This window comes from Protopterus annectens, chromosome 1.part1, assembly GCF_019279795.1.
Source record: "Protopterus annectens isolate FY-2018-M chromosome 1.part1, PAN1.0, whole genome shotgun sequence".
In the NCBI taxonomy this organism is placed as follows: Eukaryota; Metazoa; Chordata; order Ceratodontiformes; family Protopteridae; genus Protopterus; species Protopterus annectens.
The window spans coordinates 841,894,274-841,921,262 of record NC_056726.1 but is presented as its reverse complement, the minus strand read 5'-3'; the positions used below and the strand labels follow the sequence as shown (position 1 = coordinate 841,921,262).

Here is a 26,989-nt window from a genome sequence, read left to right as displayed (position 1 = left end):
AAGAATCTCTGGAACCATGGTTACGTGGACCTCCTCTGCCCCTATAGGGGCATCTTCCAGTTGAGTTACCCCTTCTACCATGGGGAGGTGTATTCACAACGTGTGTCATGGAAAGGAACCTATGATTTTTTGTGCCACATTTTTCAACTCCTCTGGTTCCTAGAATATGGACGGACGTTGAGGGGTTGAAAAATGTATGCCCACAGCAGAAAGGGTCCTGCTGTCTTTTTAACACCTGATAGGATCTTTGACTTTAGGGCTGAAAAGGGAAGATTCTTCCACTGCCGTATTCAGGAAGGAAGACTTAAAGGGGTCCGCAAAGTCACAAAGGCGCATCCAGGCGTGGCTTCTCATTACAACTCCTGGACCCACTGCTCTGGCAGCTCCTTCCGTGACGTGAGAAATCAAACACATGGAGGAGTTGGAGATGGATTCCAGGGTAGCTAGCTGTGAGGCAACCTTGTCGCGGACGTCGTCAGACCACAGCTCCTGCTAAAGTTTCGGAGAGTTCAGTCACTAAGTCTCTCTGAAGCCTGGTGAAGTGTACCAGATAATTCAAAGACCTAACTGCAAAGGTCAATGATGCAAAGACTTGCTTCCCTAGCTTGTCTACTGCCCGGGACTCCTTGTTTGGGGGGTGGACTGTCTGGCTCTCATCGGCCAGTTCTTTTTTTGCTGACAGCTGCCACCACCATAGCGTCTACTGGAAGTCTCTTGGACTAATGGGGGGGTTGTTGCAGGAGAGATGAGATTTTGTCCGGCCTTGGGGGGATCGGTTCAGTGGTGTCAGGACATTTCCATGCATATGGCACAATGAGCTGAACCAGCTCATCTGTTGGTGGGATAACCCAGGAGGTAGAGGGGGGATCACAAAAAGCCTGCAGGAACACAGACTCCTCAGAGGAAGGTTTGGAGGGCTTCCAGTAACCTCTCTGTTTCAATATTTCCAGGATGTCTCCAAAAGAGACATCATCAGGGGCGACTGTGGGGACCCTTCTCCTTCATCGCAGTCCATGTCTTTGGTAAAGGACTCCTCAGGTGAGTCTGCATGCTTCCTCTTGCATGTCTTCTTATGCAAGACCTCCCCAATGGGAGCTTCTGAGGAGGACTCCGAAAACAAAACGCCCTGTGGAAGGGTATCCTGAGACTCTTGTGCTCGCTGTTCTACAGTAGTGGCTTGATTCAGCTGCAGCTCAGAAGGAGGATGTAGTGTGGGTTCTGATGCCAGAGGCTTGCCTACCAAGGCAAGAGCTCTCTCTGTTGTCTGGAAAGTTGGCCCACCTGAAGAGGGATGGGAGCCCAGAACCGAGAAAGACAACCTCAGAACTGGGGTCACACCCGGCTCCAACAAGCCAGCCCCCAAGCAAGGAGTCTCAAGAGGACTGGGCACCGAAAGGACTCCCGGTACCATGGATGTCGCTGTAGAAAAAAATCTGTGCCATACCATGCACCCCGGTGCCTACGGGCCAGCCACGATCCTGAGGCTCTTTACCAAATGGACGGGAGCCAAAGGGATGGCTCCGACACCACGGTGAGATCTACCAGTGGAACCGAAGCAGTGGGAGCCAATGAGGATGTCTGTTCAGGGGGCTTCGAAACTTGCATAGAAGTCGAAGGAGGACAGTTAGCTGGAGTCTGGAGAAATACTCCCACCTCCAAGAGGGAGAGGAGTGTTGGATGGTGGTGTAATCCATCTCACCATCAGCAGCTGATCTACAAGGTGAACCACATCCAATTTGGAAAAGCTCCTGGGGGAGTGCGTCGATATTCCTGACGGGGAGTCAGGCCTTTCTAAGAAGGGACTGTACTGTTGCCCAGGAAGGGATCCACCGAGGGTGAATATTAGGATCTGGCTGTTGGGGTCACTGGCACCGAAATGTCTATGGTAGTATGCATGGACAGTTCCAAAGTTATCCCCGTCTGCAAAGCTATGGAGAGGATCATCATGGAACTCCTAAACAAAGACATTGGGGACCTACAGACACTGGATCCTACCCAGTTTGGCTTTAAGGGCAGATCCTGCCTCTTAAACCTGGTCGATTTCTTTGAAACAGTCACCAAAGCCATTGATGAGGGGAAGGTAGTCCCCACAGCCTACCTGGACCTCGCAAAAGCCTTCGACACAATACCCCACTTGGGCATCATAGATAAGCTCTCCAGCTTAAATGTAAACCCCTGTGTCATAAGATGGGTTGCAAACTGGCTCAAGGACAGAACCCACATAGAATTGCTGGAGCCATGTCAGACTCTAAACCAGTTACAAGTGGCGTCCTACAAGGCTCAGTCCTGGGACCTCTCTTGTTCGGTATATATTTTTCTGAGGTTCAGGCTAACATGGGAGGACTGTGGCTGACCAAGTTTGCAGATGACTGCAAACTGGGCGCCATAATTGATTCTCCAGCTGACACAAGCATCCTCCAAAAGGGTCTCGTAGAGACGGATAACTGGTGCCAGAGCCATGGCCTAAAGCTAAACGCTAAAAAGTGTATAGTCATACCCTTTGGCAAAAACAAAGTGCCCACAAATTAGCACATAGGCAGGAATCCATTAAGTATGGAAGAAGTAATTAGGGACCTGGGGACCCAAGTTGACAGTAATCTCTCCTTTGACAACCACATTGCCAGAGTGGTTAAAAAGATCTTCTATATAGCCCACCTTATCATGAAAGGATTCACTTCTAGATCAAGGGAGGTCATTGTGCCCCTTTATTCATCCCTCATCAGGCCCATAATTGAATACAATGCCCCATTTGGAATGTACCTTACCCGACACCTGTAGCAACTAGAAAGACCCCAAAAGTTCCTCACAAAGAGGATCATGGGACTCAAACCGATGCCACACGCTGCTTGGTTAAAGAAACTCCAGCTCTACTCAGTTGCATACCGCCTATTTACAGGCGATCTATGCCTGATGTATAAAGCCATGTCCAACCCGGAATTAATGAGCATGCTCCACCTCAGAAAATCCAAATCCCTTAGAGCTACGTGCTCGAGGGGCTTGCACCTCAGCACAGAAATAAATAGGACATGCTGGAGTGACAGATTCATAACCCAGAGGCTCCCTTCGCTCTGGAATAGAATCCCAGTCCATGTTAGGCAGAGCCCCTCACTGACTCTCTTCAAGAGGAATCTTGATGAGTGGATGGGTGATCGTAGGTTTACCCTGGGGAATTACTTCGGTGTCACTGCTAGGCAGAGGCACAGTAAACTAACCTTAAAAAGGGCACAGTGAAATCAGTTCAGAGGTGGCGAAAGCCAAACACACTCTGGCTAGGCTTGTAAATGCCTTAGGGCAGATAGCCTAGTATGAACCTATGAACCAATAAAGGTAAGTTCGGGGCCCTGGCTGTGTATGGTGCTGAGAGAGACGGTCCCAGAGTTGATGGGACCGAGATCAGCACAATGTGAGTTCTAATGTTTTAGGTATGATCGGTGCTGAAGGTGTAGTTTTCTGTGCTGAGGCTGACACTCAAGATAAATGATTTCGATGGCGGTAACGTGGATGGAACCGTAACTGACGGTGCCGTGGAGGTCAATTTCAATAGTTCAGACAATTTAGGAATTTTACGTCTCGGTTCCTGTTTTTTCTCACTAGAAGGTGATGAAGGAACTGAGTGTGATCTCTTTTTATTATGTTTACTGGGAGGAGATAAGCCCTACAACCCAGAGGTATCCTCCAAGAATGGTGTTTAAGGAAGCCTTATAGAATCAGTTTATTCTTCCTCTCATTAAGTGTCCTGGAAGAAAGTCCTTTACAAATCACGCAGGGTGGTTGTACTGATAGATGAGAAAGACCCAAACAGTAGACACAAGAGGCGTGTGTGTCAGAGTTTGGCATCTTGCGGCTGCACTGGTCGCATTGTTTAAACCCAGGCGCACCTTTCTTTTCAGATGTAATGTCTAACAATTATTAATAAACGCTATTAGAGACGAGATAGAGAGTTTTTTTTTTTAAGGAAAGAAGAGAAGGGTGGGGTGGGAAATGCCAACAATGGTATTAAAAGGAATTACCTAAAAGGTAAGGGGGAAAGATTACCAACGTTGGTAATAAGAGATTTACCACAATGGTAATAGAGAAGGGAAAGGTATAGAAAATTACCTAAAAAAAACTGTAAGAAAATGGTAGACAGAGTAACTACGAAACAGTGGGTAATAAACGATAAAGACTAAAGGTGAAAAAACAGTTAACAGGTAATTTAGAAAAATTTGTATCACTTAGCTTAGAGAGCTGGCTTGTCACGGCTTTACGGCAACAAGGCAAACGAGATATGAGGTAACAGAGGGAGGACATTGTGGGTAAAAGCTTAGCTTGAAAGTTTTTTGGCTGGCATGAGCATGTTACAGTACAATAAAATACCCCTTCCAATCAGGTAGTCCAAAACAGGTCTATATTACATAAATGAAAATCCAAAAATGCAAACAACCTAAAGGTCGAAAATGCAGGACCTCAAACATGCTATTGTGGGGGGCTGCACCTCCCCACCCCACTAAATATATATACCAACTCCGAGCTCGCACTACAGTGAGGAAAGGGCAAATATTCCAATCCCCACTGTACCATAATCTCACAAAAGGCAGATAGAAATCCGGTATTTCCAACCTTTAGGTCATTCTCTATTTTAAGCTTTCGGCATTCTAATAGGATCCGAAACCACTTTGTTCTGTTGATAGGATCAACTTTTCCCACTTGACTGTTACCTTCTTCCCCTCCCAGATAAAATCCTTCAACTCTTTATTGCTATCCACGACTTCTTCTCTGGCTAATTAAACCAGTGTATAAAAATAAAGGAACTAAAAACATTTTAACTGTTTATATCTTGCTATCCGTATTCATAAAACAGAGCTTCCAGTCTCTGATTTTGTTATCTTTTGCTGTCTGAAATATTTTTTGCTGTGTATGTCCTTCACTATTTATCTTTCCAGTCACCCTAAAAAAATACATCATTGTTCACACCAGTTCATCTCTATAGATAATGCAGTATTCTGTTTTGAGATGCAGAGGTTATTCTTTTTTCTTGAACCTACAGAAGAGAGTGTTTAAGGAAGGAAAATAGAATTCACCTGGTAGCAACTTTTCTAATCTGTTTTACTTCTGAAATTTGGAACATTACAAAATATGGGATGATGTAAATGCCCAATTTTCTTTCAACCACAGTTCCTGCAGCAGTGTGCATCAGTACTTGGCATATGCTTGCATTTATGCTGTGATAAAAATGCTGGGATGTGCTTGCTTTATGGTGTCAAAAAAATGTTGGGGTGTTTAGCCTAAACATGTCTAGGGATGGAGTGGGTGGAGAAAGCTTCACAGGAAACCAGGAAAGGACTACAGCATACCTCTCAACTGTATAGATTTTCGCAGGATGTCCAGATTTTTGCCTCATATGTTTGGTGTGTTCCTCCTAAAATATGTACTTTTCTGGCAAATAGCTGAGGATTGAAGTCATTAAATGACAAACATTTGAGTTTAAGATCCACATCCTTCAGAAAATTCATGCTAATGCGAAACCTATTAATGTGAAGTTGTTCAGTCTCGATGTTCATTCTTCACTGATGGGGTTCGGAGCTGATCCTTGGCTCTGACACGGCCAACTAGCAAGCTCAAAGTTCTCCAGTAGCTCGAGACCCCACCCCTTATCCTACAATGCACTGCTGGAATTACCCCAGATCTAGTTTGCCGCGGCACGGATCTCTTGGTTTCCAGCGTTGCTCGAGACTTTATTGTGAGTTTTCAACTTTCAGCAAGTTATATTTTTCAGTTTTTATATATCTTTGATCTATTTCTAATAATAGATAGTAGATGGTTGAACTGCGGTGGTGGTGCTGCGGTAGCATTGTCACCTCACAGTAAGACGTAGTCCTGTTCGATTCTCAGCTAGAGCGTCTTCTGTGTGGAGACATGCGTGAATGGGCGTACCTTCGTTGAAGGTTGTGCGTCAGGGCCAGCAACTCGGCACGTAAAAATCTACTGCCAATCATTAGCAGACTGGAGTTCTGCTGTGGCGACCCCTAATCTGGAAAAGCCGAAAGACACAACAACAACAACTACCTAGTAGATGGTTGTTTTTTCTGTGTTCAACCCCTTTCCTCAGTAAGTCTTTGTTTGCCTTCGGCCCTTTAGCCTTAGGATCCTTTTCTTTACTGTTAGTCAGTGTTCCCTGTTGGGACTGTTGTTATTGGATTACTTAATCCTGTTTAATATTGATAGTTGTTAGTTGCCCCTTTTGGGCTGTGCGAGTTAGTTAGTTAACATTTCTTAAATAACTCTTAGTTAAATAGTGTGTTCCATTTAGTGGAAATTGTAAAATGTCTGAAGAAAGAGACAAACATCCAAAGTCTGGGTTTAACAAATGCCTAGACTGCTGACAGAAAATGTCAGTCATGGATGCCCATGTACAGTGTGTTTACTGTTTGGGTGAGGTGCACCTGCAAGAGTCATGCAGTATCTGTCACTCCTTTTCCACCAGAGTGCTAGCAGAAAAGAAGTGGAAATTAATTAATAGGGGTATTATCAAACACCCCTTTTTTGAGGCATTCTGACCAGGATGGAGCCAGCAAATCATCCAAATCTTCCACTGAATCTAAGTCAAAAAAGGGAAAAGGTCAGAAAATGTGGTGACTTCGGCTCCACTGCCTTCGGAGCCGACAGTATGCTCTGGAACCGGTTGCCGAAAAACCTCCATCCATATTGATTCAGTCGCTCCATCTGTTCACTCTTCCAGGTCCTCTGTCAGCCTTTCTGATCTGGATATGGACTGGCTGGTTCAGAAACTCTTAAAGGCACCAGGTGTAGCTAAATTGCTGTCGGCTCAGACCCAACCATCTGAGCCGAAGACCACTACTCTTGAATTGTCTTCTGCTCCTCCGAGCCATACCTGACCTTCGGAGCCGGAGAAGGCCAACCTGATGATTGTGGATCCCTTGGAGCCGTCACCTGCTCTAGTGTCGTTGGCTCCATCTGCTCGGACGTTCTCGGCGCTGACCGGGGACTCTAGGAGCCGACACTCTCCGGTCGGGTCCAGGGAGGATAGTCGCAATAACTTGTCAATGCCGACTCTTCCTCTTGGGGCCTCTGTTCCTAACTTGGGCTCAGAGCCCACGGCTTCGGTGCGGGAGGAGATCACGGCTCCGTTGGATCCATCGACTCCTTCTCATCGGAGTCGAGGTGCATTCGAAGCCATGAGGAGAGTGTTGTCTCCAAAGACTTCCTCATCTCAAAGTCTGGTCTCTTCTTCCGCTAAAGTGCCTCTATCAGTTTCTGTCTCCTCCAGTCATCCCAAGCGTAGAGACCCTGAGCCTCAGGTAGCCCCACAGAGTGCTCCCTGCTCTTCCAAGACCTCTCCAGAAGTTCCCCCTGAAGAGGTTTCCAGGAAGAGATTATGCAAGAGGAGGCATTTGGACTCCCCCCAGCAGTCTCTCACATCGGACACTGACTTGGATGAATCAGAAGGGTCCTCTAGATCCCCCTCTGAGGACATCTCCTTTGCAGAGATTATTGAAAATCTTAGGCAGAGGAGTGATTGGCAGTCAAAGAGCACTACTGAAGACGAGTCGGTTCTCCTGAAGGCGTTCGAGTCTCAACCTTCCACCTCTTGGGTATCTCCGCCCTATGATGAGCTTATGGATCTGGTCTCTCGTAGGGCATGGGAGTCACCAGAATCTATGGAACCTGTTCCTAGGAGGCCTAATAAGTTTATTTCTGCCTCCGTGGAGAAGTCTTTTTGACCAAGGGAGTCCCTGTTGATGCCATGGTGTTGGCGGCAGCCACCAAAAAGGAAATGTCTGAGATTTCCTCATCTATCCATCCTCCTAACAGAGAATCTAGGATCATGGATAGATATGGGAAATGCATGTTTAGTTCAGCGACTTTCTCACTCAGATCACTGAACTACTTGACACATTTTAACAGACTGCAGAGAGATCTCCTTAAGGAGTTGGGAGGTACTCTTCAGGATGCTGTAGCTTCGAGTGTATCCGACAAGATTGCCACTCAGCTCTCTACCCTCAGTTCGATAGTCAACTCATCCATACGTCTAGTATCTTAAACAGCTGATGGTTGGAGTAGAGCCACAGGTATGGGTATAGCTCTTCGTAGGCATTCCTGGATGCGGCTCTGTTCCTTAGCAGAACCCTTCAAGTCTTCCTTTACTAATATCCCATTTGACGGCTCATTTTTGTTTGGGCCAAAGGTGAAGGAGACTTTGGCCATGTGTGAGCAAGAAGGAAAGACTCTGTCTGCCATCGGAGTCCATTTTTCCACCCCCACTTGTCCCTTTCCTAAAGGTCAGAGGGGAGGAAAGATGTGGTTCTGGAAAAACCAAGGAACCTTTCAAGACACACATGGAGAGCACCCCTCCAGAGGCAGAGGAGGGGATTTCAATCTGGTCAGTCCTATCAGCGCTCCTAAAGGGAGGCCCGGCTGTCCTACTCTGGAGGCAGTCGGGGGTCACTTATCATTGTACCCAAAAGCCTGGCTAAATATAACAAACGACAGTTTGGTACAAAGTATTATTTCCAGAGAGTATTTCATACCGTTCTTCACCCAGCCCCTTCCCGTCAAAAAAATCCCATAAGTTCCACCCAGTCACATGGGACAAGCAGCAATAGAGGTACACCGATTGCTAGAAAGAGTCATCCAGCCAGTCCCAGCTGACCAGACAGGATTCGGAACTTACTCAAGATTCTTTTTGGTTCCAAAGAAAACAGGGGACTGGAGACCCATTTTGGATCTCTGCAGACTCAACCAATTTATGAGAAAAGAGAAGTTCCGAATGGTCACGCTACAGTCCATACTCTCGTTTCTAGGGAAGGACAGTTGGATGTGCTTGATCGATTTCAAGGATGCGTACTATCACATAAAGATAGCCAGACCATCCAGAGATCACCTACGTTTCCGGCTGGGAGTTAATCATTAGCAATTCTGAGCTCTGCCCTTTGGTCTCACTACAGCCCCCAGAGTGTTCACCAAGTGTATGGCAGTAGTCACGGCTCACCTGCGGCGTCTATGATTCCAGGTGTTTCCATATTTGGACGATTGTCTCCTTACCTCCACCACCAGGCATCAACTTCTTCAAGCAAGAGAGGCTACTCTGACACTCTGCGATCGGTTAGGCATTGCAGTCAACTTCGGAAAGTCTGCCTTGTTGCCATCGCAGCATATCGTCTTTATAGGGTCAGAACTAGACATGTCAACTACCACTCTTTGTCTTCCACCAGAAAGAATTTCTATTCTTCACCAACACATCATGGCCCTGATATCAAAGAACAGAGCATCAGCTGCAGAAGTATTGAAAGTTCTAGGATTGATGGCGGCAGCTATTCTAGCAATCCCGTTAGCAAGGATGCATATGAGAATCCTTCAATGGCTTCTATTCACACAATGGTCTTACCAAGAACTTCCAGTGAGTCACATGATCCTTATAACGAATTCCTGCAAGAAGGATCTTCAGTGGTGGTTGACGTCATGTCACAATAGGATGTCCCTTCATGCTCCTCACTCCAGTTGCCACTGTGACCACGGACACTTCCCTGATAGGGTGGGGGGCTTTTTCAGGGAAAGACTGGCAAGGCACATGGACAGATCAAATATCACATCTGCATATCAATGTCCTGGAGATGAGAGCAGTACTTATAGCTTTGCAATACTTTCAGGACTCTCTTGCTCTAGGGACAATTACAATACAGACAGACAGCATGTCAATGGTCTGGTACCTGAACAAATAAGGTGGGACCAAGTCTTATCCCCTTTGCAAAGAAGCCCTCAGAGTATGGCAGTGGGCACAGTCATCCCAGCGCTTTCTGTTGGCAATGCACATCCCAGGCAAATCCAACGTTATAGCGGACAGACTGAGCAGAGCAATTATATTGCCTCACAATTGGTCCCTCAAACAAGAGATTGCGGACAGGATCTTCCACAAATGAGGCCAGCCTTCCTGCGACCTGTTCGCCAGTCACATCAGCAACAAATGCAGAAGCTATTTTGCCTTGATTCCCATGCCAGGTCACTCCCCAAGGGATGCTGTTGTCCATGATTGGCCCCCGGGTCTCCTCTACGCATTTCCACCAATTCCCCAGATGCCCAAATTCTTACAGAAAGCAAAGTCGCTGGGACGGACGATTATAGGTTCATAGGTTCATACTAGGCTATCTGCCCAAGGGCATTTATAAGCCTAGCTCATAGTTATGTGGCTTTCGCCACCCCTTTAGTTTGAATAAAAACTATGCCTATCATTTTGCTGTGCCTCTGTCAAGCAGTGACACTGAAGTAATCCCTGGGGTATATCTGCAATCTCCCATCCATTGGTCAAGATTCCTCTTGAACAAGGCCAGAGAGGTGCTCTGCCTCACATGTACCGGGATTTTGTTCCACAGCATAGGGAGTCTCTGGGTGATGAATCTGTCCCTCCAGCACGTTCTATTTATAACCGTGTCAAGGTTTAAGTCTCCCGCCCTTGTGATTCTGAGGGATCTAGATTTTTTGAGGTGAAGCATATTCATCAAATCTGGGTTTGACATGGCCTTATATGTCAGGCACAGGTCACCTCTGAGCAAGCGGTATGAGACTGAATAGAGCTGGAGTTCTTTCAGTCGGGCAGCATAAGACATATTTTTGAGACCCTTTATCCTTTTGGTGAGGAACTTTTGGGGCCTTTCAAGCTGCAGCAGGTGTCTGGTCAGATACATTCGAACGGGCATTGTACTCAATCATAGGTCTAATGAGTGATGAGTACAGGGGACGATGACCTCCCTTGATCTAGATGTGAATCCCTTCATGATCAGGTGGGTGATATAGAAGGTTTTCCTAACTACTTTAGCAACATGAGTGTCAAACGAAGGCTACTGTCAACCTGGGTCCCCAGATCTCTGATGACTTTTTCTGTGCTCAGTGGATTGCCACCTATATGGTAGCTAGGGGTAACCTTGTTTTTCCCAAGGGTATGACTATGCATTTTTGGCGTTTAACTTCAGGCCATGGCTCTGGCACCAGTTATTCGCTTCTGTGAGGCCCTTCTGGAGGATATCTGTGTCAGATGTGTTTGCAGTCATCTGCAAACTTTGTCAGCCATAACCCTCCTGTGTTTGCTTGTACTTCAGAAAAGTAGATGCCGAACAAGAGTGGACCCAGGACTGAGCCCTGTGGGACACCACTTGTGACAGGCTTTGAGTCTGACATGGCTCCAGCAACTCTGACCCTGTGGGTTCTGTCACTTAGCCAGTTTGCAACCCATCTTGTGATGTATGGGTTTACATTCAAGCTGATGAGTTTTTCGATGATACCTGAGTGGGGTATTGTGTCAAGGCCTTTGCCAGGTCGAGGTAGGCTGTATGGACTGCCTTTCCTCATCAATGGCCTTGGTGACTGTCTCGAAAAAGTCAACCAAGTTTAAGAGGCAGGATCTGCCTTTGACAAAGCCAAACTGGGTTGGATCCAAAGTCTGCAAGTTCCCTATGTCTTTATTTATGAGTTCCATTATGATCCTCTCCATGGCTTTGCAGATAAGGCTTGTCAAGCTAATGGGCGGTAATTTCCAGGGTCTGTGGAGGCACCGCCCTTATGAAGTGGGACCACAGTCGCCACTCCTTTCCTGAGGTGAGGCTAAGATTAAACAGCTGTCCTAACTGTGGGTTTAATTCCTCGTTGAGTTCATGAAGCACACAGCCGGGGACACCATCCGGTCCCATGGATGCTGTGTTTTTGCCTTAGTGAGGCAGTTCTCACCTGGGCGTTGGAGATGTTTGGGGGCTACAATCCTCTGGAATAGATATCTCTCCTTTTGGGGAGGGGAGAAGTTTGCACTGAACCTGTCAGCCAGTATGTTGGCAATGTGTGTAGGTTCAGTAATTTTCACATAATTTTGAACTAATTCTGAGCATATCTGGGAGTTTCCTCCTCGGTTTCTAACATAGCTAAAGAAGGCCTTATGATTCTCTTTAGAATCCTTGGCGATTTTTCTCTCAAAATTTGCCTTGGATGATTTTATGAGAGCTCTTAGTTTTTTACTTATAATGATCAAAGGTGTCTTACCTTTCAAGGATTTTGCTCTATCTTGTAGTAGCTTCCTCCTTTTGTTGTAGAGCTTGTTTATGGCTGGGGTCCACCAGACTGGACGCTTGCCTTTGGTACAGAGAGTCTTAGTTTTGTTTGGGATTGCCTGATCCATGCAGTCCTGTAGGTGCTGGTAGAAGGCATTTGTAAGTGATTCAGCGGTTTGAGTAATGTTTACCACTGGCTCAGGGGCCTTAAAGGAGACCACACTAGTTTTTAGAAGTGTGAAGTTTTGAGAAGTTTTTCACTGTGGTCTTTTTGTTTCAGGTGATGAGGACCTCCAGCGAGATTAGTTTATGATCTGATCTCACCAGTGAGGTATACTTCCGGTGTTGAACATTTTGATCCCATGTTCGTGATGATGAGATCAAGTATGTTTTCTCCTCTTGTGGGGATGGTGACTAGTTGTTCCATGGCATTTGAGTTTATGAACTCCAGGAATCTTTGGGTTAGAGTGTTCGGGCTTGAGTAGTGTTCCCAGTCTATATTAGGGTAGTTGAAGTCACCTAGTATGATGGTGTTTGGAGATACATTTATCCTCCAATGTTTTCAGGAAGGCCATGTGAGGTTCCTGAGTTTGAGAGGGTGGCCTGTAACATGCTACAAATTGCAGAGCAGTCTTGCCTATGGTTAATTGCACCTGGATGGTCTCCGATGCATCGAACCTTGAGGTGTGGGTGTCCTTTATGAATATGGACACCCTCCTTTCTTGGTGTTGTCCGGATTTTGGGGCCGGAACGCATGATATGAGGTGAAACCTGTTAGTGCTGGGGTGCTCTCAGGAGCCTTGAACCAGGTTTCTGTCACAGCACGGACCTGGAAGTTCTCCATATTGAGAAGGGCCTGCATCTTGAGATTGAGACTTCTGGCATTGAGCAGCATTACCCTTAGTTTTTTCCTTTTGGTGTTCTAGGGTGGTAGGTTTAGAATTTGAGCCTTGCCTAAAAAGGCACTATGGGGCTGGCAAGAGCCTTTGCCAATATCCGAGCCCAGGGTGACAGGTGCAAGTGGCTTGTCCAGCATGTCATCCCAGGCAGACAGACATTGGATCCTTGAATGACACCAGAATTTAAGCCAATTATTAAAGCTGATCATCTTATCACTGTATTGTGGCATCATTCTAGGTGAAGGTAGGATACTGCTCAAGGTCAGGGTCATACCTGCCTGGGCTACATAATCAGAGAGCTCCTCGATGTCCCTTTCATGTAGTCCTCAGGTCGTTGACACCAGCGTGGACAATGACTGAGTCGGTACCTGCTGTTGAGAGACCTGAGTGCTTGCGTTATGTGGCGGATTCTAGCCCGACAGGCAGCTTACTGTGACCTTCTCTTTACTCAGTCTGGTGAGCGGGCGTCCAGTGTGTCTGACTATGGAATCACCAATGACAAGTGTGTCTGGCATTTTGTTTGGCCTTAAGGGCTGTGACTGTTTGACACTCTGACTGTGTGGTCTATGTGTTGCATGTGTTGGGTCGTGAGGTGGTAGTTGTTTGGGTGTCTGCTTTGGTGGCCTCTGCTGTTTTGGTAAAGTTTTGATCAGAGCCTTTTGTGTGAGTATGTGTATGATTTGAAGTTGTGATGGTACCATGTGTGACTGGGTATGTATTGTGTGTGGTTACCTTCTCCTCCTGTCTGGTCTTGCCAGTCCTATGTTGAGAGAGCTCAGCCTAGTTGCATCTCTCGCATGTATTTGTGTTTTGTGGGAGAAGGAGAGGATTGTCTGTGTACATGAGGCAGTTGTAACATTGCCTCAATATTCCCAGGTTCACCAGTTGAGCTGGAGAGGACACTAGCAACTGATCCCTCGACATACTAGAAGTAGTAGATAAAGAGACTTTCAAAGGACTCGGGAAGTGGGTTTTAGGCTGGTGGGGTACTAGCTATAATAAGAGTGCTTTATCAAGGTGCAAGTACTGTAGGAGTAAGTGCTAGGCTTTACAGATAGAGAATAGTCTACTTGGGAATCAAGTAGAGATGAACTTTTCAGTTATAGGATATGCTGGTTAGATCAGCAGTACAGCTCGAGGAAGGTAGTTTTAAGGAAAATTGGAAGAGTGGAATTTAGATGGCCCAAATAGTTTAACCTTGTTTAACCGCGCTGCTCTTGTGTGCAACAGTGGTAACTCCGCTAAATCATGGGCTTTTAAGAGTTTGCGTTTTTTTAGCAGGGGCTGAAGGGAGCTAGGAATTGGCCCAAAGCGACCAATGGACTACTAGTTTCTGGCTGAAACTTCACCAAATCAGACAAAAGGCGCTCAGTGCTTCCCACTCCCACTGGTAAGCAAAGAAACTTCCCTCCTTCCTAATAAGGCAATGGATCAGTAACAGGAACTAAAACAAAGCCCAGGGATCAGCAACTCTGAAACTGGACTACTCTAGTTCAGTAAAACAAGAGATTTTTTTGTTTTATTACAGAGACAAGGAAAAACAGACAGTAAATGCTGTAAATCGTGTAGCCTACAGAAACAATTTGCAACAATTAGTAACTTAAAGTGCAATAAACAGTGTAAAATGCAGAAATCAATTAAAGTAGCAATAAAACAGGCTAAAATGCAGTCGCTGCTTAAATAACAGTGGGAAAGCCACAAAAATACTTATATCTGGTAGAAAGTCACTCTTTTAGCTCTCTGCTGCTTGGATCACTCTGCAGGCCACCACGAGGATCTGTGCTGAGTTGGTACAAGCTGGAAAATCGTGTTTTATAGCAGGGGCTGAAAGGAGCTAGGAATTGGCCCAAAAGCGACCAATGGACTACTAGTTTCTGGCTGAAACTTCACCAAATCGGACAGAAAGGCTGCTCAGTGCTTCCCACTCCCACTGGTAAGCAAAGAAACTTCCCTCCTCCCTAATAAGGCAATGGATCAGTAACAGGAACTAAACTGGACTACTCTAGTTCAGTAAGGCGGGAAAACAAGAGATTTTTTTTTGTTTTATTACAGAGACAAGGAAAAAAACAGACAGTAAATGCTATAAATGCTGTAAATCGGCTAGCGCACTTTAGTGTGTAGCCTACAATCATCCTTCTAGCCCCTCATTGGCCTCGGCAGATTTGGTTTCCATTTCTTTACAATCACATTCTGAAAGATCCATGGATCCTGGACCTGGTTCCGGACTTGCTGACACATCTGAGGGGATCTTCATCCATCCTTCCAGACACTGAAGCTAACCGCTTGGCTGCTCCAATTCCCCGCATAGCCAGGCTCTATAATTTTTCTCATGAACTAGTCATATTTTGTTGGCTTACCATAAACCTTCCACTAGAAAATTGTATCGTGGTAAGTGGAAGAGATTTTCCATTTGGGCTTCTTCCCACAACATTGACCCTTACCAAGTGCCATTGTCTTCTATCTTACAATTCTTAACAGAAATCTTCAACAAAGGAACAGCGGCTGCTATGGTGCGAGAGCAATTAGCTGCTATATCTAATTTTCATCTGGGAATCGATGGTTTGAATATTATGGCTCATCAATTGTCTAAGGCTTTTTTAAAAGGTTCTTTTCACATGAGGCCTCCAGTGAAGACATCTTATTCCCCCCGGAATTTGAATTTTATGTTATCACGTATCATTCTTCCTCCTTTTGAGCCTGCATCATCTTGTGAACTGAAATTTCTGTCATGGAAAACTATCTTCTTAGCAGCCATCACTTCAGCCCGCAGAGTGTCAGAGCTCCAAGCACTATCCATCAAGCCCCCTTATATGGTCTTCCATGCTGACAGAGTATCTCTGAGGACAAATCCATCCTTTTTGCCCAAAGTATGTTCTGAGATTAACATTAATCAAGTCATTGAGTTGCCTGTTTTCTTCCCTAATCATACCAACAAATTGGAATATATGTTGCACAAACTCGATATTCACAGACAACTTAGATTTTATTTGGACAGAACAAAAGACATTAGGAAATCAGATCAGCTCTTTGGGTCCTTTTCTGAGGCCAGGAACGGTAAACCAGTTGCTAAAACAACCCTGTCTAAGTGGCTATCGGATTGCATCACCTACACATATTCTTGTCATAACTTGCCCTTGTCTACTAAAGTAAAGGCTCATTCAACCAGAGCAGTTTCTACCTCTTCAGCCTTTCAAGCAAAATGACCTGTGGACAACATCTGTGCAGCAGCCACATGGTCTAAACCTCACACTTTTATAACTCATTACAAAGTGGATAAGGCCTCCAGGGACAGGGCTTCATTTGGTTCTACGGTTCTGAAGAGTGTACTTACGTGAGACACCCAAGATCACAGTGCTAGGGACGCTGCCCATCAGTGAAGAATGAATGGAGAGATTGAACAACTTCACATAAAGAAGTTATGTAATTACCTTAACGTTCCATGTGAGTTGTTCCATCACGCCTTCATTCTCACGTCCCTCCCTCCTTCCCCCTCCTGGCTGAAAGTTGAACTGGAGGCTGTCTTCATTCCTAGGCAGAATAATTATTGTACTTCTATATGGTACGCAACAAACAAGATCTGAGGTAATTCCAGCAGTGCATTGTGGGATAAGGGGTGGGGTCTCAAGCTACTGGAGAACTTTGAGCTTGCTAGTCGGCCGTTTCAGAGCCGAGGATTGGCTCCAAACCCCATCATTGAAGAATGAAGGCGAGATGGAACAACTCACATGGAACGTTATGGTGTGTATATAACTTCTTTTTCTATCAAATTTCTAAGTTTGTAAGAGCAATATTTAAAATCTGTTCCTATTTGTCCCCCCATCATGTTAGGCTTTGTCCAGATTTTTTGATCTAAGAAGTTGAGAGGTATGGACTACAGCAAGATGTTATGCAAAATCTTACATTTAAAAATTAAGCAGAAAATATGTTCTTTGAAAAAGTGTCAGAATAATTCTATTACAGTGACCATGATGTTGAAGCAGACAAAACAGTGTACACTTTGTCTTGGTGGCTTAAAGATAAGGAGTGAAACTGCTGTAATGTGTAGTATAATACACCATGTTTTCTGTTTCAGTTTGACTTTGACTTGAGCCACTTGATATGACTGCAAGAGGTGGGAAAAGTGGTCTGTCTTTGCTCATTCTTTTATTCTCCATTTACGTGCTTAATCCAGATGCAAGGCTACAGAGGAGCCAGACCCTCTTATGGCAGTCATTGGGTGCAAGGCATAGATTCTCTGCCTAAACAAAGTCGCAGTCTTTTGCATCTTTATATATCTATTTCATATGCAGTGTTGAGTCCAAGTCTAAACAGTTTGCCAGGTACTCATGGCACTTTTGTGAAGATCGTATTCACAATTTTGTTCAGATGCTGTTATGGATGTTGTTATACTTTGACCAGCTGAAATATGATACGCAAACATAAGGGGACATGGATGATTGAGTTTTTTATTAAATTTAATATTTGTAAAATATTCCTGTATACACAAGGGAAGGCTTGCTGATGGTTTGAGACAAACATCAAATCATGTTGCCCTGATTTGAAGAAGGCATCTTAATGGTTTATTCTAGTTTTAAATATGTATCAGCATTGCTAATTATCATTCTCTCTCTCTCTCTCTGTCTTTTGCAGTGTCATCAGACAAGATCAGTGGAGCAAAACAGAAAACTAGCTAGAAAAATAATGCAAGAAAGGTTAGACATTCTTTACAAGGGAGAAGACAGTGAGCTTGTGAAAGAGAAACATGAAGCTCAGAGACTAAAACAGGAAAAGAAAAGAAAAGCAAAAGAAAACCTTGAAAGAAAGAAACATTTCAAGGAAGGACTTTCAAGTGACTTAGATGATGGACATGTTTAACGTTTTTGTAAAATGAAAGTAAGTTTTTGCACCAGGTGCACTTGAGCTACATGACATAGACAGTTGTGCTTTCCACTGCTACTCCAAGAAATCCTTTGTCATTTTAAACAAATAGTGGGGTGTGTGATGTTGCCTCTCATTCTTAATCAAAAACAAGTAGGGCATCTGAGAAGAATTGAAATTAGTGTTAAAAATCGTGGTGCTCTGATGTGGCAAATGGCTACACTATTCACTTTTGTAATAAAACAATTTTTATATACACAATAAAAGTCTTTGCTTAGATGTCCTTGTTTGTGTGTTGATATGGGTTGCATATGTAGATTTTAAATTTGTAAACCATTTGTTCTGCTTCTGAAGAAACAAGGTAAAGCATTGTAAGTAATTGTGCGAGTTCCATTACAAATTTGTTTTGATTAATGTGTACTTGCATATAATAATGCCTACAATAAGGTGCTGTTGTACACTACACAATGTTTTTATTTTTTAGAAAAGTATGTTTTAAGAGTACCTTAGGTGGTTATGCCCAACCTATGCAGCATGCAGTATCCATCCTATTATTTCATTCCATCTAGATCAGATGGATCAGGCAGAAAGAACTGGATTAACTGAGATGAGTGATTGGGGATTGGGTTGGAGTCCATTTTAAACCAGCCATCACCAAATATTTGATCTGATGTCCGTTTTCATTCACCCACAGAGTATGGGACTCTGATTTCACCCTCTGATCTGATTTGGCCACTATTTATTTATTTATATTTATTTATTTTTATTTATTTGTCATTTGTTAACCGGGTTGGTCCAACTGAGTCAAAGGCCAATTTTCAGTGGAGACTCGAGGAGAAAAGCTCCAATTACAGTTACAGACATGTCAAAAAACAGTAATTAATACAAAGACTAAACATTACAACAGTAATATTGACAAGAAACATTTACATAAAGTAAAATCAACAAAGACAATATATTTATATAAACATTTCAAAAAATCCAATGCAGTAGCATCAGGCTAATCCCAGAGTAGGAATATTTACAAAAACCTGACTGTAGATATACTGTAAAGAACAGCAAGAAAGGCAGATAAAAAGAGAGAAAAACTTAGTTATCAAAAGTAGCATTTAGGAAGAAATCAGTTAGAGATCAGGTTGGAGCTTGGAAAGAGCAGGACCAGATCGTAAGAAGGTAGTGTTTGAGTTGTAGTTTGAAATGGGGGATACTTCTTATTTTAAGTGGAAGGGAGTTCCATGTGTGAGCTACAGAGTATTTATATAGGGACTTACTGATATTTTTTGATGGTTTGTAAATGTCAAGAAGATGTTTGTCAGATGTACAGAGTTTATGTCGCGGGTTATATAGAGATATAGTATTAGAAATGGAGGGACAGGAAGTGGGATTATAAAGAACTGAGTGTGTGATATGCAGTTGAGAAAGAAACAATTATTTAGGGAATTCAGGCCATTGTAATGATTTAAGGGAGAGGCAGTGGTGGGATTTGTAAGCGAGATTAGAGGCGAATCTAGCTATTTTATTGTATGTATGCTCTAGTTTAGAGAGAAATGAAGACTGAAGGTTATTAAAAACTGGATCTGCATACAAGAGAAAGGATAATAGGAGAGACAGGGCCAGGGAAGGTTTGGTGGAGGATGAAAGCAGTCTGTGGTTACGGTACAGGAGACCAAGTTTCTGGTGTTTTTTTTTTTATGCAATGATGGATATGTATGTCTAATTTTAATTCATCGTCATTTATAACACCAAGTAATTTAGTATGGGGTTCTAGTCTAATAGTGGTATTTTTGATGGAGGTAATAGAGAAAGTGGATTTGTGTGTTGCCATTGTTTTAGGAAGAAAAGTAGAAATTTTGGGGGGGATTTAGAATTAGTTGATTATCAGTGAGCCAGGTTTCGATGGATGTAAAAGTATTTTGGGTAAGAGCAAAGAGTTCTGGGATGCTGTGGGCAGTGGTAATAAGGATCGAGTTATCAGCATATTGTAAAAGTGTGGAGAGGTTGGTAGCAGAGCATAAACTGTTAGTAAAAATACTGAACAAGAGAGGACCCAATATAGAACCTTGGGGGACACCGGTGTTAGGAAGAAACGGAGAGGTGACAGTTTTCCAGCATATAGATTGTTTTCTATTAGATAAGTAGTTAGAAAACCAGCTTAAAGAGGGGGTGGAAAGATGAAGTTATCAGTTTAGAGTGAGAGACAGTATCAAATGCTTTGGAGAGGTAAAGGAATAAGCAGGAAACTTGTAGGTTATCACAGGCTTCTGCTACTGTTTGGGTGAATGAGAGTAGAGCTGTTGATGTACTGTGGTGGGTTCTGAAGCCGTGTTGGGTGGGAGTAAGAAGCTTATTAGATAGCAGGTGTTTAAGTAGCTGAGTGTGCACACACACTTCTAGAATTTTGGAAAGGGGGGATAATATAGCAATGGGACGATAGCTGGATGGCTCAGTGGAGTTTCCTCCTTTGTGAAAAGGGATTGTATAGAAGGATTTCCATACATCTGGGACGAGATTCAGTAATAGAATGATTAATAAGGATAGAGAAAGGGTAAGCGAAAGCATTGGCAGCAATTTTAAGAAAGTAGGGAGGTAGATTGTCAACAGAGGGAGAGCAGGGCTTAAGTTTATTTAGTTATGATTTGATGAAGGCAGTGGGAACTAGTTGTAGAGAGAATGTATTGGAGGAAGGAGGACTGGGATGTAAAGGTAGAGAGGAGACAGTAGAGTTGTTTGGAGTTGGTCTTTGGATTGTTTCAATAAACTAAAAGAGCAGCAGTCTCTGAGGCAGTATTGAGAGGGAACAGGTTGGGGGTAGGAGGATTACCAGAGTGGAGGATATTATTTATGGTAGACCAACATGTTTTAGGGTTGTTATGTGGGCTACTTTGGTTAGAGGCAAAGCATGTTTTTTTGTCTGTGGTAACTAGTGATCTGAAGTAGGATATTCATTTGTCTGCAACCTGTGGGTTATGGATCCGATATCGGATCCGAACCGGCATGGTTTTCCAGCTATGGATCCAAGCTCTCAGCTCCTCCCCTCACCCATAATGCCCTGCTCTACCCTCATGACCCCAGATCTCGTTTGCCGCGCTGGTGACTGGATTTGTATTCATAGCTCTCAGCTAAGTGGTCATTTATTACTTGTTAAAACAGAAAATTTAAAGTTTTTTTGGTTTTTCTGTGTGAAAGTTTAGGTTTCCCTCTTTGATAGTTTTATTTTGAGTTAAATTAAGTAATTTTTTTTCCCTCCCCTCGTTGTTGCGTAGAGTGTGTGTGTTGGGCCTGTGTGTCTTTTTGTTTAAGTTACTTTTAGTAGCTTTAAAGATTATGGATGATCAGCCTAAATCTATTTTCTCGAAATGCTCCGAGTGTGGCCATAAGCTCTCACCGGCTGATGGCCACACTCGGTGTGTTAAGTGTCTCGGGGTTGAACACCTCACATCTGGTTGTTCCATTTGTGCAGGGTTCAACCCCAGGGCACTGAGGGAGCGGAGGTCCAAGCTTGTCTTGGCGGGTCTTTTACCGCCAGACTCGGCTCCGGCCTCCGCTCCTTCAAGAACAACTGTGGCTACGGTTGTTCCCCCTGTGGCACCCCCTCCTGCTCCTGGGACTCAACCTCCCGTTTCTGGAGAGGAGAGGGATGCTAGAAAAGGACCGGAGGAGAAGCACCCTGGCGGGCCGAGACCTCTGTTTCGGCCCCGCCAGCCAGCGAGCTTCTCCCGGCTCCGTGTCGGCTCGGTCTCCTCCTTCTCGGCTCCGGTCCCCTGTGTGCTTTTCACGGGTCCTGAGGAGGAGGAGACCCGATCGTCGAGGCTATCGAGGAGGCACTCCAGGCCTACCTCGGTAGCCTCGTCGAGATCTACATAGCCTTTCTGATGCTGATCTGGACCGGATGATGAGAAGGTTCATCCAGGCCCAGATGCAGATGGGAGTGCTCTTGCCTCCCCTCTGGGGGAGCTCAACACCCTTTTAAGCCTATTGCTCCTTCTCCGACCCGCTATCCGGGTTGGAGCAGCTGGAGCCGAGCAGCCGGGCGGGGTGGGTCGGCGCCGATAGTACTGGTACCGGATCCGACCCTGCCCTCGAGTGCGTCGGATCCGACCTCTCGGAGCCTGGATCCGAGCCTCGGATCCGGGGATCAGTGCTCCTTCGGCGCCCGTCTGTGTCGGGCGTACTGTCCCGGATCCGGCGCTTGCCGGCTCCGGTCCACTCTTCGGATCCGAGGGAGCCGATTGTCGGATCCTTTGGTGAGGTCGGCTCCCCTTGCTTTTGATGTAGTGGAGAGGGCTCTGTTGAGGTCTCCGGACCCCGGCACTTGTTCGGCTCCGTCCCGCTCCCTCTGCACTGGGCCAGGCTTCCACCATCCGGCCCCTGGGACAGCCCGTTTCTGTGCCCCAAGTTGCTCCTATGGAACAAATTGCTGCTTGCGAGGACTCCTCTGACAGCCCCCCAGAGGAGGTCCCTCGCAAGCATACGTAAAAGGAGGCACATTGACTCCCCCGAGTCTCTCACAGAAGACACGGACTTGGAGGAAGGGGAAGGCTCCCCACGGTCACCCCCCGAGGATGTCTCCTTTGGAGACATCATGGAAATGTCCGTATAAGGGGTGGTCTGCCCCAAGTCTTCCTCGGACGAGTCCGTGTTCTTGGAGGCATTTGAAGCAGGCCCGTCTACCTCTTGGGTGTCCCCTGCCGACCCCTGGTGGACCTTATTACCACCAGGGCGTGGAAGGAACCGGACACCGTGGAGCCAATTCCCAAGAGACCGGATAGGATCCTTAGTCCGCCATCCGACCGGACCCATTGGAGTAAGGGGCCTCCGGTAGATGCCATGTTGACGGCGGCCACAAAGAGGGAACTGGCTCAGGAGAGTCCCTCACTCCACCCACCGAGCAAGGTGTCTCGGATGATGGACCGCTTGGGGAAGCGGATGTTCAGTTCGCGACCTTTTCGGTGAGGCGCTGAACTATTTGGCACATGTCATTAGGATGCAGCGAGATCTTATTAAGAATACGCTGCATCCCCCAGTCCATTTCGGAGGAGGACAGAGTTCTGCACTCCACCCGTATGGCCACTCTTAGGTCAGTTACAAATACTTCTGCGGCTACTCTCCCATGCAGCGGAAGGCGCCGCTAGAGCTCGAGGACAGGACTGGTCACTAGGCGTCAGGCCTAGCTCCGTCACTGCGATTTTTCTGAGCCCTTCAAAGCGTCGTTTGCGACGCCCCTTTGATGGTTCTGCTCTGTTTGGCAAGACCGTTCGAGGCGTTGACCCAGGCGAAAAGGACGGAAGACGCTGTCTGCCGTCGAATCGCTTCTCTGCACCCCAGAGGCCCTATTCTAGGAACCAAAAGGGTCAGAAGAAGATCTGGTTCCGGAAGTCGCAGCAGTCCCAGCCTGCTCCCCACAACCACTCCTTCCGTGCCACAGGAGGACAGGGACCACGCCGCCCTAGAGGCAGAGGGCTCCCAGAAACTTGGGTCCAGGGAACCTTTCTCTGAGCGGCCCTTGCAGCAACCCTGAGGTTGCCCGACTGCTCTACTCTGGAGGCAGTCGGGGCGTTCCGGGGCACCAAGCGGCATGGGAGTCCATAACATCGGACCGCTGGGTTCTCGAAATCAAATCCAGGGGAAAACGCATTCCTTTCCTTCACGCTCCAAAGTTGAAGTCCCTCCCAGGCGTCCCACCCGGTCAGGGAGGCCGCTTTGGCAGAAATTGGCCATCTGCTAAAGAAAGGAGCCATCCAGCCCGTTCCCCAGACCAGATCGGATCAGGGTTCTACTCCAGATTCTTTTTAGTGCCAAAAGGCGGGAACTAAGACCAATCCTAGACCTCTCTCTCTTGAATCTGGCAGTCCCCAAAGAAAAATTCGAATGGTCACTCTGCAATCTATTCTCCCCTTCTGGGAGAAAATCACTGGATGTGCTCGATAGACCTCAAGGAGCGTACTACCACATCCTGATGGACAGGCGCTCAGGAGGTTTCTCCGCTTCGGCTGGGAGCCAGTCACTACCAGTTCGGGTCCTTCCCTTTGGTCTCACCACAGCCCCAGGGTGTTCACCAAAGTATTAGCAGTGGTAGCGGCCCACCTGAGGCTTCAGGGGTGCAGGTCTTTCCCTACCTGGACGACTGGCTTCTTACCGCCCCAACAAGGCATCTACTTCTATTGGCGAGACTCCTTTCTCCATCTTGCTCCCTTTCTGGGCATCACAATAAATACAAAGAAATCCAACCTGGCCCACACAGTTCTTAGATTTTATAGGGGCCAGGCTAGACACAAGGAGTTCTGAGCCTTCCTCACTGCGGACAGAGTTCTAAATCTGCAGCTCCAGGTGCGGGCCATTCTCCAGTCAAGTTCTGTTCACGGAGTTGGTCCTGAGGGCTCTAGGGTCCATGGCATCGGCTATAGCACTTCTTCCTCTTGCCAGGCTCAATATGCATTCTACAGTGGGCGCTCTTAGTACAGTGGTCATACCTTGCTCTCCCCATGCATCATCCCATAGCGATCAGCAAGGCTTGCAAGCGGTCCCTCTTGTGGTGGCTCCACTCCCGGATCTCCACAAAGGCCGCCCATTTTGTGCTTCTCCCCTCTCGCCACGGTGACCACGGACGCCTCCGCCTCGGGTGGGGGCACTTTTGAGCCAGACCGTCCAAGGCACGTGGAGCGATTCAGAGACCTTACTGCATATCAATGTTCTAGAGATGAGAGCAGTGCTCTTAGCGTTGCTAGCACTTCAGGACTTTCTTCCCTTGGGAACAATTGCAATTCAATCGGACAACATGTCTGTTGTCTGGTACATCAACAAGCAAGGGGAACAAGGTCTTACCCTCTTTGTCGAGAGGCCATGAGAGTTTGGGAATGGGCAATCTCCACCAATCTTTCTAATAGCACATTCGGGTCGGTCCAACATCCTAGCGGACAAGCTCAGTCGCACCATTCTGACCCCTTACAGTGGTCTCTCAATTGTCAAGTAGCGGGCGCATATTCGCACGGTGGGGAACCCTTCATGCAATCTTTTGCTTCTCCCTCAAACACCAAGTGCGACAGTTTTTGCTCTAATACCTCCTCCCGGAGGTACCCCAAGAGGCAGCTCTGGTGCATGCTTGGCCACCCGGTCTTCTGTATGCCTATCCACCCTTGCCTCTGATGCTCCAAGTTCTTCAGAAAGCCTCTCGGGTGGGTTGCAGAATGATTCTCATTGCTCCATTCTGGCCTCGACAGATCTGGTTCCCCTTCCTAAGGTCTCACTCGGTGAATCCTCCTTGGATTCTAGATCCCATCCGGATCTGATATCCCATCCATCCTGCATTCCTCCTCCGAATCTGGACAACCTGAAGCTGACCGCTTGGCTGCTCCAGTTCCACTCTTGATAAGGACTCGGTATTTCATCACCGGTTAAAGCAATTTTGGTGGCAGCTCATAAACCATCCACTAGAAAGGTTTACGAAGCAAGTGGAAAGCGTTTCTCTTTGGGCGGGCGGCAAGGCCTGAATCCCTTCACGGTTCCTCTTCCTTTAGTGCTTGACTTTCTAACCACTCTCTTTAACGATGGTGCCAGCAGTTCCACAGTCAAAGTACAACTGGCGGCAATTTCTCACTATCACATTGGCCATGACTCTAATCCTCTTATGTCAGCCAAATTGTGTAAAATTTTCTTAAAGGTACTTTTCTTCTCAGGCCCCCTATAAAACAAGCAGTTCCTCCTTGGGACCTCTCTTTGGTTCTACAGGCCTTGACCGCCCCTTCGAGCCAGCGGCTACGGTGGATCTCAAATTCTTGTCCTACAAGACAGCCTTTTGGTAGCCATTACATCGGCCAAGAGAGTGTCTGAACTTCAAGCATTATCAGCTAAACCTCCTTACTTGGTATTTCATCCGGACCGTGTCTCCCTCAGGACCAACCCGTCCTTTCTTCCTAAAATAAACTTCTGAAGCAAACATCAATCAGTCCATTAACCTCCTGTTTTCTTCCTAAATATGAAAACAAAGGTGAATATAAGCTACATTCACTAGATGTTCACAGGCAACTTAGATTTTATCTGAACAGGACAGCTGGTCATAGGCAATCAGACCAGCTGTTTATTTCCTTTGCAAAATTCAATTTGGGCAAGCCAATCTCTAAAGTTTCTCTGTCCCGCTGGATTTCACAGTGCATTTTATTGGCTTATCAAGCTTCAGGAAGGCCCGCACGGAGGTGTTCATGCCCATTCAACCCGGTCAGTATCTACCTCGGCAGCCTTCAAGGCTAGGATTCCTCTAGATGATATTTGTGCAGCAGCCACGTGGGCTTCATCTCATACGTTTATTTCCCACTATAAGTTGGATCTTGCATCTAGGGGTAGAGCATCCTTTGGCTCCTTGGTGCTCGGAATATCCTTCCATGATGGCCGCCCAAGATTCAGGTAGCTGGGGACTCTGTCCCACAGGTTGCAGACAAATGAATATCCTACTTCAGATTTAGAAGTTATGTACTCACCATAACGTTCCATCTGAGTAGGTGTATTCATTTGTCTGCAACCATCCCGCCCTCCTATCCCCCTGGCCTTTCAGTTTCCTGCATATTCTATGTTACCCTTTTTAGGGTGTTGTTGCTTTGGCAAACTCGATCTGAGGTCATGAGGGTAGAGCAGGGCATTATGGGTGAGGGGAGGAGCTGAGAGCTTGGATCCATAGCTGGAAAACCATGCCGGTTCGGATCCGATATCGGATCCATAACCCACAGGTTGCAGACAAATGAATACACCTACTCAGATGGAACGTTATGGTGAGTACATAACTTCTAATTTTACACCTATTTCTAAGTTCCTTGTAGCTTTGGAGTAAGGGAGGAGTTTTATTTCTGGCCCAAGTTTTCCAGGCAGCATCCCTCAGATGCATGATAGAGCATGTTTGCTTAGATAACCAGGGAGCACATTTTGATTTTACTCTGATTTTCCTGAAAGGTGCCATGGAATTTATACATCTAGAAATAAAGTATTAAAAGAGGATTCAGCGTCAAGGGGGAGGTTTTTAAGGAAGGACCAGTTTATGTTGGACAAAGTGGAGATGAAATTGGATTGAAGTGAGTCAGATCACGACATTTTCTGTAAAGGTGTTCTTTGGGAGGGTGTTGGGAGTATCTATGAAAATATAAATAGGGAAATGGTCACTTAGAGAATTAGGGAAAATGCAGGGGTTATGGTAGAGACAAGGGTCAGAAGTAAGGATCC

At 45.9% G+C, this 26,989-nt stretch overlaps 1 protein-coding gene across 1 annotated transcript in view; it reads left to right on the top strand.

Moving 5' to 3' along the window:
- MTRFR (mitochondrial translation release factor in rescue) overlaps positions 1–18,064 on the top strand; it is a 133,992-nt gene extending 115,928 nt beyond the window's left edge. The window contains exon 2 of the mRNA XM_044078709.1: positions 17,558–18,064. Coding sequence (XP_043934644.1) covers positions 17,558–17,782 — 225 coding nt within the window. The 3' untranslated portion in view covers positions 17,783–18,064. The remainder of the gene's footprint in view (positions 1–17,557) is intronic.
- The last annotated feature ends 8,925 nt before the right edge of the window (positions 18,065–26,989 follow it).